Here is a 12,770-nt window from a genome sequence, read left to right as displayed (position 1 = left end):
TTTTTTTTTTTTTTTTTTTTAAAGAATGACACAATTTGGACATTTAATGAGACAACCTATGTTAACCTAACATATGCCTGCAGATGTACTGCAGTGAGTCATGGTTGTATGGGCTGGTAATTGCATTTGTCCTTCCTCTTAATTAGCTCAGCTTCCCATTTACATGTTTTCTCAGTAGCCACTTGTTGAATAAGAGTAGGGCTTACAATGTATTCAAGGGCCTCTGAAAAGGCTTACCTAAATTAATAAAAGATAGGATCTGGTCCACACACACTTAATAATTCAAAAACATAATAATTCAATACAAAGGTGACTTAATGATTATACATCAGGTTAATTAGAAATGAGTTGGGGGGACGGCAACATTTTTTTTTACGCTTCAGACAAAATAATTGTTCAGTATGTGGACTCATGATAAAATAAACACTAGAAACAAACACGAAAGGAGTGAATGTTGTCTTGGAGACAACACATTGGGTATTATTCTGTAACTTTAAAAAAATGTAAATTAATAAATATAATTATCTTCATAATAATGGATTCAGGTACTAGTTCTAAGAAAAAAATAATAGATAATAATAAATAGATGGACAACAGATTGTTAAAGGTCACTGCACACTGGATCTGTTTATCCGAATTATGACAATATATGACAAACATTATTTTTAACCAACATGGTGTGGTTTCATGCAGGGGGTGCATGGTGCATTGTGCGTGTGTAGGGGAATTGGCTTGCAGGACGTGGGGTGCGGGGGTCTGGTGTATGGGGTGGGGAAGTGAGGGGATATAAGGGGGTGCGTGGAAATAACTGGGAGATTGGGAAAGGCAAGAGTGAGTGGAGAGGGTGTGTGGATGGAGGGATAGAGAAGGAGAGTGGGAAAGATTAAGTGGGTAGGAATTAAAAGAAACAGAAATTGTAATTTTGTTTTCATTTTCCCCTTCCCTTGATTTATGATTTTTAATTTATAATCATTGTTATAAAGTAATAAACGGCTTGAGTCTTTCCTTTCAATTCAGCCTCCATCTTATTTCTATCCCAAGAATACGAAACACTATATATATATATATATGTGTGTGTGTGTGTGTGTGTGTATATATACACACACACACACACACACACACACACACACACACACACACACACTGTAGCTGTGGGTACTATTGTGGGCAGTTAATATATTCTTAAGCGCAATACATCAAAGGACCTCCAAAAACTATTCTAACCTATTGTAATGTACAAACTCGTTTTTAATATCGCTCTCTGAAAACGATAACAGATTTACAAGTTACAACAAGCCAAAAATAGACCACATTCCAGATTGTTCAAAGTTCATGAATCGTGTTTGTTCAACATGAGCAAATGATTTAATACTGGGAATCTCTTCTTAGAAAGATGGTATTTATTAACATGCAATGAAATAAGTTTGAAAATCACACAAAACAGTTACACAATTAAATCTCACATTAAAAGCATTACAATGAGAACTAAGGTTTAAGACAACAATTCACCAAAGAAATATTTGACACAAGGGGTCACAATACCTGAATAGATATTTTAAGAGTATTGTTACCTAGCCTGAAAAGTAGTCTCCTGCGTTTCTCCGAATGTCAGGGCTCCCAACCTTGATGGATAAATACTTAGAGCTGAGGGCTCCAGGTGCAGTCTTTAATTTCTTAGTCTTTTTAAGTCTGAGGCAGCTTCAAAGGTTTGGGGCGGCCAGCAGGTCCAGGGAGCTAGTGGGTCCAGTGAGCCAGCGGGACCGGAGGGAGCAAGGAGCTGGGCTAAAGCAGGGGTTTTATACTTTTCAAACAAAGAATTGTTTGAATTTCCCGCTGCATGCTCCAATTGGCTATTTTGTTGCACATGGGCTTGCAATCTTAATTGATTGCACACCTCCCTTCCTCTGTCTGATTATCATAATCTGGAAAGGGGAAACTTTAAAACATGCATAATTTTTCTTCCTGTTACAACTTCCTGTTATTTTTACCACAAGAAATTACATTTCTTTAGACACCAAACATGTCTGGTTGCGATTTTGGTTATGGTTTGGCACTGCAAACAGTTTAATTCTCTTAGGGATTTATTACTTGGGTTATTCTATACTTTTTAGGTAATTTAAGAATAAAAACACTTGCATCTTGTACTCAGTAGTATTAAATCATTATGTAAAAATTTTCTTAAATCTTTTAAGACATTTTTCTCTCTTTTTCAGACTCCTATGATAAATCACCTCTCTCTCTCCCTAGACGGGTTAATTAAATCACGGAGACGGGTTTGATTAGCCATTTGTCTCCTGAGTGCCTGGTGCATTCAAGGTGTGAGGTTGATAGTTATCTCTAGGCAAAGCTAGACGAAGTAGATTAAGGTTCATTCCATGTAGATTCCTGATACTGTAACATCATAAAAACATAAAACAGGAAAGTTCATGACCTTTGCAATATATTTGTGATGACAATGCCTAGAGAAACTACAACACACACAGTCTACACCCCCTTGAACTTTTTTCACATTTTGTTGTGTCAGTGCCTCAGAGTTTGATGCATTTAAATGATGATTTTTTTTCCACTTAGCTACACACCATACTCCATACTGTTCAGGGGAAAAAAGTTTTTATTGAAAAAAAAATAATGTATTAAAAATACAAAACTGAAAGATCATAATTGGATAAGTATCCACCCCCTTGAATTAATACCTGGTGGAAGCACCTTTGGCAGCAATTTCAGCTGTGAGTCTGTTAGGATAGGTCTCTACCAACTTTTCACACCTAGATTTGACAATATTTGACCATTCTTCTTTACAAAACTGTTCAAGCTCTGTCAAGTTCCTTGGGGAGCGTTGACGGACAGCAAGTCATGCCACAAATTTTCGATTGGATTTAGGTTGACTGGGCCTCTCAAGGACATTTAACTTTTTGTTCCTTAGCCACTCCAGTGTAGATTTGGGTTGTTGTCATGCTGAAAGGCGAACTTGCATCCCAGTTTCAGCTTTCTTGCAGAGGGCAGCAGGTTTTCCTCAAGGACTTATCTGTACTTTGCTCCATTCATTTTCCCTTCTATCCTGACAAGTACCCCAATCCCTGCCGATGAGAAATACATGGCTACAGAATCTCCTGAGTGTTTTATTGCATACTTCAAATGGGATTCAAGGTGGGCTTTCTTGAGTAATGGCTTCCTTCTTGCCACCCTACCATACAGGCCAGATTTGTGGAGTGCTTGGGATATTGTTGTCACACACACACTTTGACCAGTCTTGGCCATAAAAGCCTGTAGCTCTTGCAAAGTTGCCATTGGCTTCTTGGTAGCCTCTCTGATCAGTCTCCTTCTTGCTCGGTCATCCAGTTTAGAGGGATGGCCTGATCTAGGCAGGGTCTTGGTGGTGCCATACACCTTCCACTTCTTAATAATTGTCTTGACCGTGCTCCAAGGGATATTCAAAGCCTTTGATATTTTTTTATACCCACCCCCTTATCTGTGCCTTTCAATAACTTTGTCCCAGTTCTTTTGAAAGTGCCTTGATACAGGAACTGCTGAATTTATCCTGAAATCATGTTAATTACTACAATTTAATACAGATGAAGGCCACTTTGTGTGTGATTCTGAAGGCGATTGGTTACACCTGAGCCAGTTTAGGATTGCTATTACAAGGGGGTGGGCACTTATCCAACCAAGCTATTTCAGTTTTTATTTTTAATTAATTTTCTACAAATTTCTAGATTTTTTTTTTTTTTTCATTTGGATGTTGTGGGGCATGTGTATTCCACACCCATCCGTACACATCTAATTTTTATTTGGTACTTCTGGCAACGTTTATAAATAAAGGGGCCGATATTCCGTCGATAGATATAAAAAGTAAGATGATTGATTCATTTTACGTTTTGGTTCATATATGGAATGTGTTAAAATGGTGTCACTACGCAAAAAAAAGCAACTATATATTCTTAATGTAGCTTGCACACCAAGTCTGCAAATGTTATACAAAAGTGATGCATTGATTTTGAACTCCAAACATTTTCAATTCAGTATAATTTTACATGCTCTGAAAGTGAGAAATGGTGCAACAAATGCAGTGTGCAATGGCCTTAAGAGTAAGGTGGCACATTACAAATGTCTATGATGGCTGGAAAAAGCCTAGATGTTTTATGTAGCACAGTTTTTTATTAGGTAAAAATAAAAACAGCTTTACCCCAGTGAAAATGTCAACTAAATTAATGCAACCCACAGAAAGCGTTATAATAGCATTTTTTGACCTTACTAAATTAAGTGAGACAAAACCATACAGCTCATTGGAAAATATGGGCTTTAATAGAGCTTCAACACTCACGTTTTATTGTCTCATGTAAAAAGTTTTGAGGGGGGGGGGGGGGCTTGATTAACAGGGTTTGATCAATTAAGACAAGTAGGCTCTCTGGTGCTAAACTTTCTAAACAGTTTTGCACCAGATTTCAAAACAATCTGCACCCAACACAAGTCTTTGTAATAACTCTTTAATCTGACAGATGTGGGATCACAGAGTCGCAGTGAGGGGCTGGGGTTTGTTACCTGAGGCTGCGGCAGTCTTCTCTCTGGTGTAGGCTTACAGTGGACCATCTGTCAGGAGATACTATGGCATTACGCATCTGTTACCGTTCCATGCTGAAATTAAATAGTAATACATGTAAAGCAATAAAGTCTAAATACAAGTATTGCTAATATACTTAAATACTGAATCTTACTGTTCAGCAGTGAGTCTTTCCACTTATTTAATGGCTAAATGTGGTCCTAATTTTGATTTTCATTAGCATTCACAGTTAGATCGGAGGGAGCTGTGCATCTTTTTTTTTTTTTTAAGATAAATTCAGGTTTTTTGTTACAAATAAACAGTTGTCTTAATGTTAAAGGTCACATATAAACAAAGCATCTTTGTTTTTCATAATTGTGCAAATTATGGGTTAATTAAGAAACAAAAAGGTACTGCATCTTAAAATTAAGGAAGAGGGAATGGATTTCTGTAGACAATGTACTGACCTTGATTTACAGATGGATCCATATTTATGCTTCAAGTTCAAGTTGTTTTAACATAAACTTCAAGTTCTAACAATGAAATGACAGGCCGGCTAATCCGATGAACTGGAGCGAGGATACTGTGGTGACCATACTGAGGTGACGACACTGAGCCCTAGTTTTTTGGCTTTTCGCCATCTGTGGTGTTATAAACATTAGTAATTTCCAGTACACTTTTATATTCTCGCCTGTCAGACATAACATGTACCAGTGGGATCCTGCACTGATTAACCCCTGGTGCAAACAGAATAATAAAGCAGCATTTTGTGTTATCCATATGAATATAGCAACAATAGCAACAGTTTTTTTTTTTTTTTTTTTTTTTTTTAACAAGGTTAGATAATGACCGTGGGGCCTAGGTAAGAGGTTGTCATGACAACAGCCGCTAAGTGAATTGATAAAGGCTGTGTTCCAGTCCTGAACGCGAGTAGAGAGGTTTTACTTTCTGCTGCGAGCACGTCACTTTGCATCTCCTAGCTTCACAAGAAGGTAAGGACTTGAGTTTAACTGTATTACCAAGATGAAAATGGCCGTAAAAATTGAACAATAGTTTTAAATGTAATAGTCATTTAAATCTAGCTTTTGCTTACTTTTTATTGTTAAAATTAACAATTTGAATTTGTAACGCCTGAATTTGGGGAACACCATTTTTTTTTGGTATAATATGTTGTGGAGATTGTTATACGAAAAAAAAAAAATAAAATAAAATATAATAATAAAAATAATAATAATAATAATAATAATAATATTTTATGACAGTTAGAATGTTCACCAGATCATTGAAAGTTGAACTTTATTTTTAGATCATTGATAGATGAAATTGTAGCCCTATCAGTCCAGAGATGATAGTTTTGATACCTTTTATTGGAATAACTTATCATGGAATAACAATAATTAATCACAAGCTTTCAAGACCTCAAAGGAAATTCTAAGACAAATAAGTAAAGCAAACACAAAGTACACATCCGTTGATTTTGGATTGAGCAAAAAGGAATGGAGATTGTGTTGGATTACAGCACAGCACTTGTTTCAGTTTTTAGTTGGAGTTTGTATGGCTAAGAAAAATATTCATCTTTATTAGACTGCAGTATAAAAAAAAAAAAAAAAAAAAAAAAAAACACCTTGTCCTTGTATGTACATATGTTTATAAGATTTGAACCACCAATTCATATTTTTTATTCTACTTGTTCTTTGTTTTTGTTTTAACTACAGTTCAGACAGTGATCACCTTTAAAAATGATTTAAAACACAAACCATGACTCATCATAAAGAAAATAATTATTATAGCTGAGACTGAGACAGCCTAATACGTAAATAGTACTCTGATTACCTTTATGTTAAGAACATTTAGGTTTTTTGACAAGAAAAAAAATAAAAATCACCATTTCATTTTGTTCTTTCTTTCACCAGTGTTCCAATTTAAAGAAATTAACTCACTGAATTAGTTATCACACTGTAATTTCCTTCCTCTAGTGTAATGTAACTCATGGACTAATTAACTAAGGTATTTTGTTAAAAGTGCAATTAATGGATCTGGTGTCATAACAGAAGTGCGCTCAGACAAATTGTCATCTCTTTGCTCAAATGTTTAATCATGTTAGTGTAATTTTACACTAACATCATTAAATTCTTTCCTAACGTTTTTTTCTGGAAGGCACGTGATATTGGAAAGTACAGACTTGATGGGTTCAACTTATTTTAATTAAGCTTGCTTTTTCCCAACACTGGATACCTAATTACCTAAAGACAACCTAGAATTTAAGTAAAAAATGTTCACATCATATATTAACTCTATCTTGTAATTATTGTTTTTCAGGACAAATCATTTTCAAAATGTCAACAGAGTGTCTTATGACTCCAGAGGTTCTGGAAAACAGACTAAATGGCCAGGAACAGTTATGTAAGTACTGTAGTACTCTGTATATTGTAGACAATTCACAAACCTTGCTACACATCTCAGCGTCTGGCTGCTGGAAACTGCAATCTGGAGACTGACAGGTTGTTATACTTGGTGACAGATGGAGAGTCTCAGTGAAAACCCATTTCCTTATCAGTACTCTCTAACCCTGTAAGGAATCACTCGTGCTGACACTCAGATTCTCCAAGCATAACAGACACACAAGCCGAGAACTATAACCTCTTGCCTCTGGAGGAATCACTGAGTTTACTGGTAGTTTAATAATCTTTTGTTTGAAGTACTGTAGTTAGAGACTACATGTACTATCATCACAGACCTTGAAACCCCTTCAATTGTTAACAGATAATCTACTATAAGATATTTTTATTTAAGGCAGAAGTTGTTAGTTTCATTCACTTAATATCACTTAAGGGGTTTCTGTACCATCTACATTAAAGTCTATTCAGTTGATCTAAACAGTGGCAGATCTAAACACTGCTACCATTTAAATATTAAAGAAAGGATCAAGCCAGGCATTCGACTTATTTCTTAAGACAAAAAGAGATTCACAATCATTGTCTTTCGATCTGCCACCTTTACAAGTGACTCGTGGTTAATGGTTGAATACTAATTGATTTAGGTACAGGAGCCTTATTGTGTTCTCCAAGGAGTGTGCTGAACCACTAGATTCTATTTGCATAGTGAAGATAACCTGGTACACTTGTTAGCTGGTACTAGAGTGTGGATAAATAGATTATCATGCCCTCTTCCTTGTCTCAAATCGTGAGCCTTTTCAGCAGGCCGCTCATGGGAGTTTAATTAGTGATTGGAAGAGTGGTCTCCCATTATAAAGAGGCAAACAGAGATAATGTGGTATTCATTTTATGCAATTATAACACCCCCCATCCCCCCACGTCCATTGTTGTATTTTTGTTTTGTTATTTTCTTTAGTTACGGTGTCACTCTTTTCTGTTGTCCTGTGTCATACACACAGAAAGAATATTTTACTTCATTGGTCAGTAGGACCAGTCTGATTATCTGGACAAGAAGTTGATGTGTCAGTAATTCTTGCGTGACCTTAACGTTTGCCTTTCTTCTTCTTTGTTTTTTTTTTTTTCTTTCTCGCTCAAGTCTCCTATCAGGTGAATCTTTGCTACTGAAACCTCATTTGCCTTGTACATCTTTTTTTTCCAGGGCCTGACGGGTCTATTCATTTTCTCCCTCCTCTTTCTCTGAATCTCCTTATTCCTCCTCTGTTTCTGTAACGATAGCTTTATTCTGCTCATGCCTTCCTGAAATAGACACTGAATTGAATTACATTTGTCTAACCTTTATGCTATACAATACACAAACAAAATGTTGTTTTTCTCAATTAAATGGATAATAAGGGGAACTTTAAATAAGTGAATAGTCTAAATGCAAGTATATGCAATCTTTAATTAATGGCTAATTCCCTACCAACTGGAAAGAAAAGAAGTACATGTAGAAGGTTGTACTGTATTTTATAACATTTTTAATATATATATATATATATATATATATATATATATATATATATATATATATATATATATATATATATATATATACACACACACACACACACACACACACTTAATGTAAACATTTAAATGAATAGCTAAGTGCTACTTAGCTTAGCTATTTCATTTTTCTTTACATTAAGTAAATGTATATTTTTTAATATTATATTTTATATAATTATAATCACAGTAAGTTATAATCACAGGTTATAAAATGAACACTGGGTAATGAAGTAAAGATGAACTGTTTTACCCCATACAGCTGTTGAATTATATATTTTCATCAAATGTACTGTAAAGCTAAATATTAAAAAAGTATGGCAGACACATCTGATATTCTCAATAACTTTGTGTTAATATCAAGTTTCATAACAATTGGATGATAAGGGGTTCTCCAGATATATACAGAGGTATGTGAAGTGTGGCATGATGTACGACTGCCTCCACTTTATCCCCTTCAAGTGATTGAATGAAAGAATATTTTAGAAAACAGTTGAATAGAAAAGAAAAAAAAACACAGTGCAGGCATGTTCAGAGCATATTACTCAATTCACTTTGACTTGACCCCTTTCCCCGTTTAAAGAAACAAACAAAAAAAAAACCTAAAGAAATAAATCATTCCTAATGCAGTTGGGCAATGTCCCTCCTTCCTGACTTGTATCTATCATTTATTCATTCAGAATACTTTAAACCCCAACTACAGAGTGGCAGCACATTCCTACATTTCTTGCAACACGCTTGCGAGATTTAAAACAAGATCTCTTCCTCATGAAATTTAAAGCTATTTTATATTACTGTACAATAGGTACTATATGAATTTTGGAACGTAAATGAAAACAGTAATTTCATACACTATAGAAAAAGTGAATATATATATAATATATATATATATATATATATATATATATATATATATATATATATATATATATATATATAATATATATTATATATATAGATATATATACTGAATATGAGTCAGATCAGAACTATTACATAACTCAGAAATCGCTGATTTAAAGTGTAAGCGATTTCTGATACAACTGGAAACAGTGTAGACAGACTATTATTGAACATACATCCATAACAATGCATTTTAATTTAGGATGTAATAATTAAAATAAAGTTCTACTGTTAGCCTTAACTGCATAATAATCCATTTTGTTTAAATCAATGGCTGCAGTTAACATTTAGATATATTTATTAGAACACAACAATGTTTATTTAGAGGCTCGTGTGTGCAAACACACCTCTTTGTACATATAGCCTACTGCATATATACAGTGCAGCCCAGTTTATGCGTGTCCACATGTATTCCAATCTATTGATTAACACAGTCAGACACTGGGGGTATATGACAGATTTACTTCTGCAGTTACACTGCACCTGAAAAAGTCATGTTTGCAAATAAACCGTTTCACCAGAATAGTCCTCACATTCAGGTGAAGTGTTTCTGACAAAAATTATATTTAAATTAACTTTGCCGAGCAGGAGGGTGATAGAGCCCTCTGAGTTGCTCACCTACACCTAGTAACTAATGACAAATACCAGCCATAACTGCTGCAGCTAAAGAGAATATACAGTAGCCTGTGCTGTAGTTTTCAAGTCAGAGCTGTGTACTGTGGTGCTGCTCTCTATGCTGTGCTTAAGCTCTGGCTAGGTTTAACTTTGTCAGCTCATTCTTTGTTCTGTACTAAACAGATTCAGTTCTCTAAGCTAATCTTCATAACTTGCACCCATTAGTATGCTTTCTACTTGCTGGTCTGTCTCCAAGTACACAGTTTCCTTTTTGTAATGCAGGGACCAGAACTGAACCCACATGAACCTCATCATAATTACACTTTTGACAACATTAGAATCCTGTTTACCTTTTTGTTATTGTCATTCTATTGATCAAAATTTAATTCTAGGAGTATTTAGTGGTATTTATTATTGTATTTACAGTATTATAGTTAATCAGGTATTTTCAATTAATTAAATGTTTTCTACAGTTACAGGAACAAAGGAGTTAGGCGTGCATCATAATATTAAAGGCTTTCTTCTGTTTCAAAGGACTCCAGTACTTTTTTTTTTTAGAGCTTTGAGGGCTTTGAGTGCCATTTCACTTCAGACAAATTCAAACCATTAAAAAAAATAGAAAAACTAAACAAAACCGTTTTAAACCTTCTAGGCTGCACATCTGTAATGTTACAAGCTTTTTTGGATTCATATTCCTTTTAAAGTTGCTCACAGTTTTCTTTCAAAATAATATTTTTAATAGGGTGAATTCTATAATTCTGGAAATGGTATCATTGAATTGTTCATTGTTGAAGCAGTGTTCTACTTTAGTAAGCAAGTATACAAATATACATTAAGAAATGGCTAAACTGACACGTATTTTCATGATTGGTACTGTATATGTCTGTAAATATGTTTCCTTCACTTTATGAATATGGCACATTTTAAAGAGACTAGCCCATATAATATGTCATAAACCCTGAAATGTCATTGTGTCAAATAGTTTGGTTTGTATCAGATGGAAATGACGTCACACTACAATTATTCACAATTTCACATGTGGCACTGTGATGATATTGATGGCAATTTGTCATGCTTTACCAGTGTAATTTAGCATACTTCCTCCATGTTTATCTTTATACTGTATGGACATTTTATTTTGTTTTGGGAAAACCTTGCAGAAGTTCTAGAGCGAACTTGCATGAGGTCATGTTACAAATACATGGTTACTGTGGATTTTGGATGGACTGATGTGTATGTCAGATGCTTTCACTTAGTATCATGGAAGAGGAAATAGACGTTCTTACCTTAGTCTTTACTAATAATAATTGTTCCTCTTACAGATTCAAAGCTTTCAGAAAAACTGATCGAGGACTGCAAGGTGGATGCAGAACAAAAACAGGATAAGGGCCCCTCAGAAGCACAGGGACCTGAACAGGAGCAGAAAAAACCCAGGAGAAAAGACACGCCAGTGCTTTATATCCATCCTGTTATTCCAGGTAAGAGCTACTGTAAGAATTACAACTGATCAAGGATGGATTACCTGAACAGTATTCATGTGGTTATTTTGTTGTGGGTCAGTAATAGCTGATACTAGTTTTGTTTCTTAATTCTATTATTTTTTAGGGGGGGCAGGAGGATGTACAGTCTTGTCATCTGCTGCCCTTCTGTTAATAAAACTGCTGACCCCTGTAAGTGAAATTAAGTAATGGGTTATGGGTTTTTCACACCCAGAATCTTTTGCGACTCCTATTTTGTCAGGCCCATCTTCCTAACTGAACAAGATGTCATCCCTTAGACGAGTGATTCAACTAGAAACAGAGACGTAGTCTCACCATTCCAATTATCTGTCAAACTTTTCTGTTGTTTTTTTTTTGTTGTTGTTGTTCTTCAAGGAGTTAAACTGATGAAAGAAGAAAAGCGAGGCATTTTTATGGAAGATGAAGAAAAAGAATGGAAGAATTAGCTGCCCTGTTGTATCTTAAGAAACGGGATGATTGACAGGGATTTCGAGGGTGGTAGAAGTTCTGAAGTGTGCTGACTCATGGGTTTGTTTTTTTGCACACTTTCTCTTTGAGTGTCCCTACGAATTGCAAACTACATCTGTACGTGTGATATCACTTCATCCCATTCACAATAAGTGTTTTTTTGTAATGGTCTATATGTGTTATGCCTTATGTAATGAAACAAACAGGCATTTAGCTTTTGGATAAATAGTAGAACCTCATTTCACCTACTGCAAAAATTCAATAATCAAAACCAAGTTCAATTTGTTTTGTTTGCAAGACTGTCAAAAACCAGCCTACAGACATCTGTTTTTTTTTTTTGTAATATTTCCTATTTTTTAATTCTAATACATAAATTTACTGACCAGCCCCATACCACTGGGAAGCACCTCCACTTCTGACATTTATTACATTTATAGAAAGAAAAATATTGCTATTTAAATACTAATTACCATTTATAGTAATTCAATTAACTGTGCCATTGAGGGCTTGTTGTTGCCCCTTATCCACCAACATCAATATTAGCAGAAGAAACAACTTTCCCTATGAATACATTTTCATTATAGTACTGCTGTCCTGAAAATGTCTTTGTAAAAGGTACTGGATCAAATAACAAAACAAACAAAAACTGGTAAAGATAACTGATGCTTTTTGGCATTTCGCCTTTCACTGTAAAGCAGGTAACCAGCGTCAACGGTGACATATTCGGTATTTATTATTACCAGAATATAATATATAATATATATATATATATATATATATATATATATACCGATATATATATAAGAA

General features: G+C 34.8%; 1 protein-coding gene across 1 annotated transcript; it reads left to right on the top strand.

The window, feature by feature from the left end:
* Positions 1-5,457: 5,457 nt before the first annotated feature.
* On the top strand, positions 5,458-12,643 carry LOC121308204 (protein phosphatase 1 regulatory subunit 17-like). Its single transcript, XM_041240478.1, has 4 exons — positions 5,458-5,529; positions 6,857-6,940; positions 11,319-11,474; positions 11,871-12,643. Exons 2-4 carry the CDS (start codon positions 6,874-6,876, stop codon positions 11,939-11,941), a joined length of 294 nt encoding a protein of 97 aa, XP_041096412.1. The 5' UTR covers positions 5,458-5,529; positions 6,857-6,873; the 3' UTR covers positions 11,942-12,643.
* Positions 12,644-12,770: the final 127 nt, after the last annotated feature.

This window comes from Polyodon spathula, chromosome 3, assembly GCF_017654505.1.
Source record: "Polyodon spathula isolate WHYD16114869_AA chromosome 3, ASM1765450v1, whole genome shotgun sequence".
Taxonomy (NCBI): Eukaryota; Metazoa; Chordata; class Actinopteri; order Acipenseriformes; family Polyodontidae; genus Polyodon; species Polyodon spathula.
The sequence above is the reverse complement of the archived record's forward strand: the minus strand, read 5'-3'. Positions and strand labels throughout refer to the sequence as shown.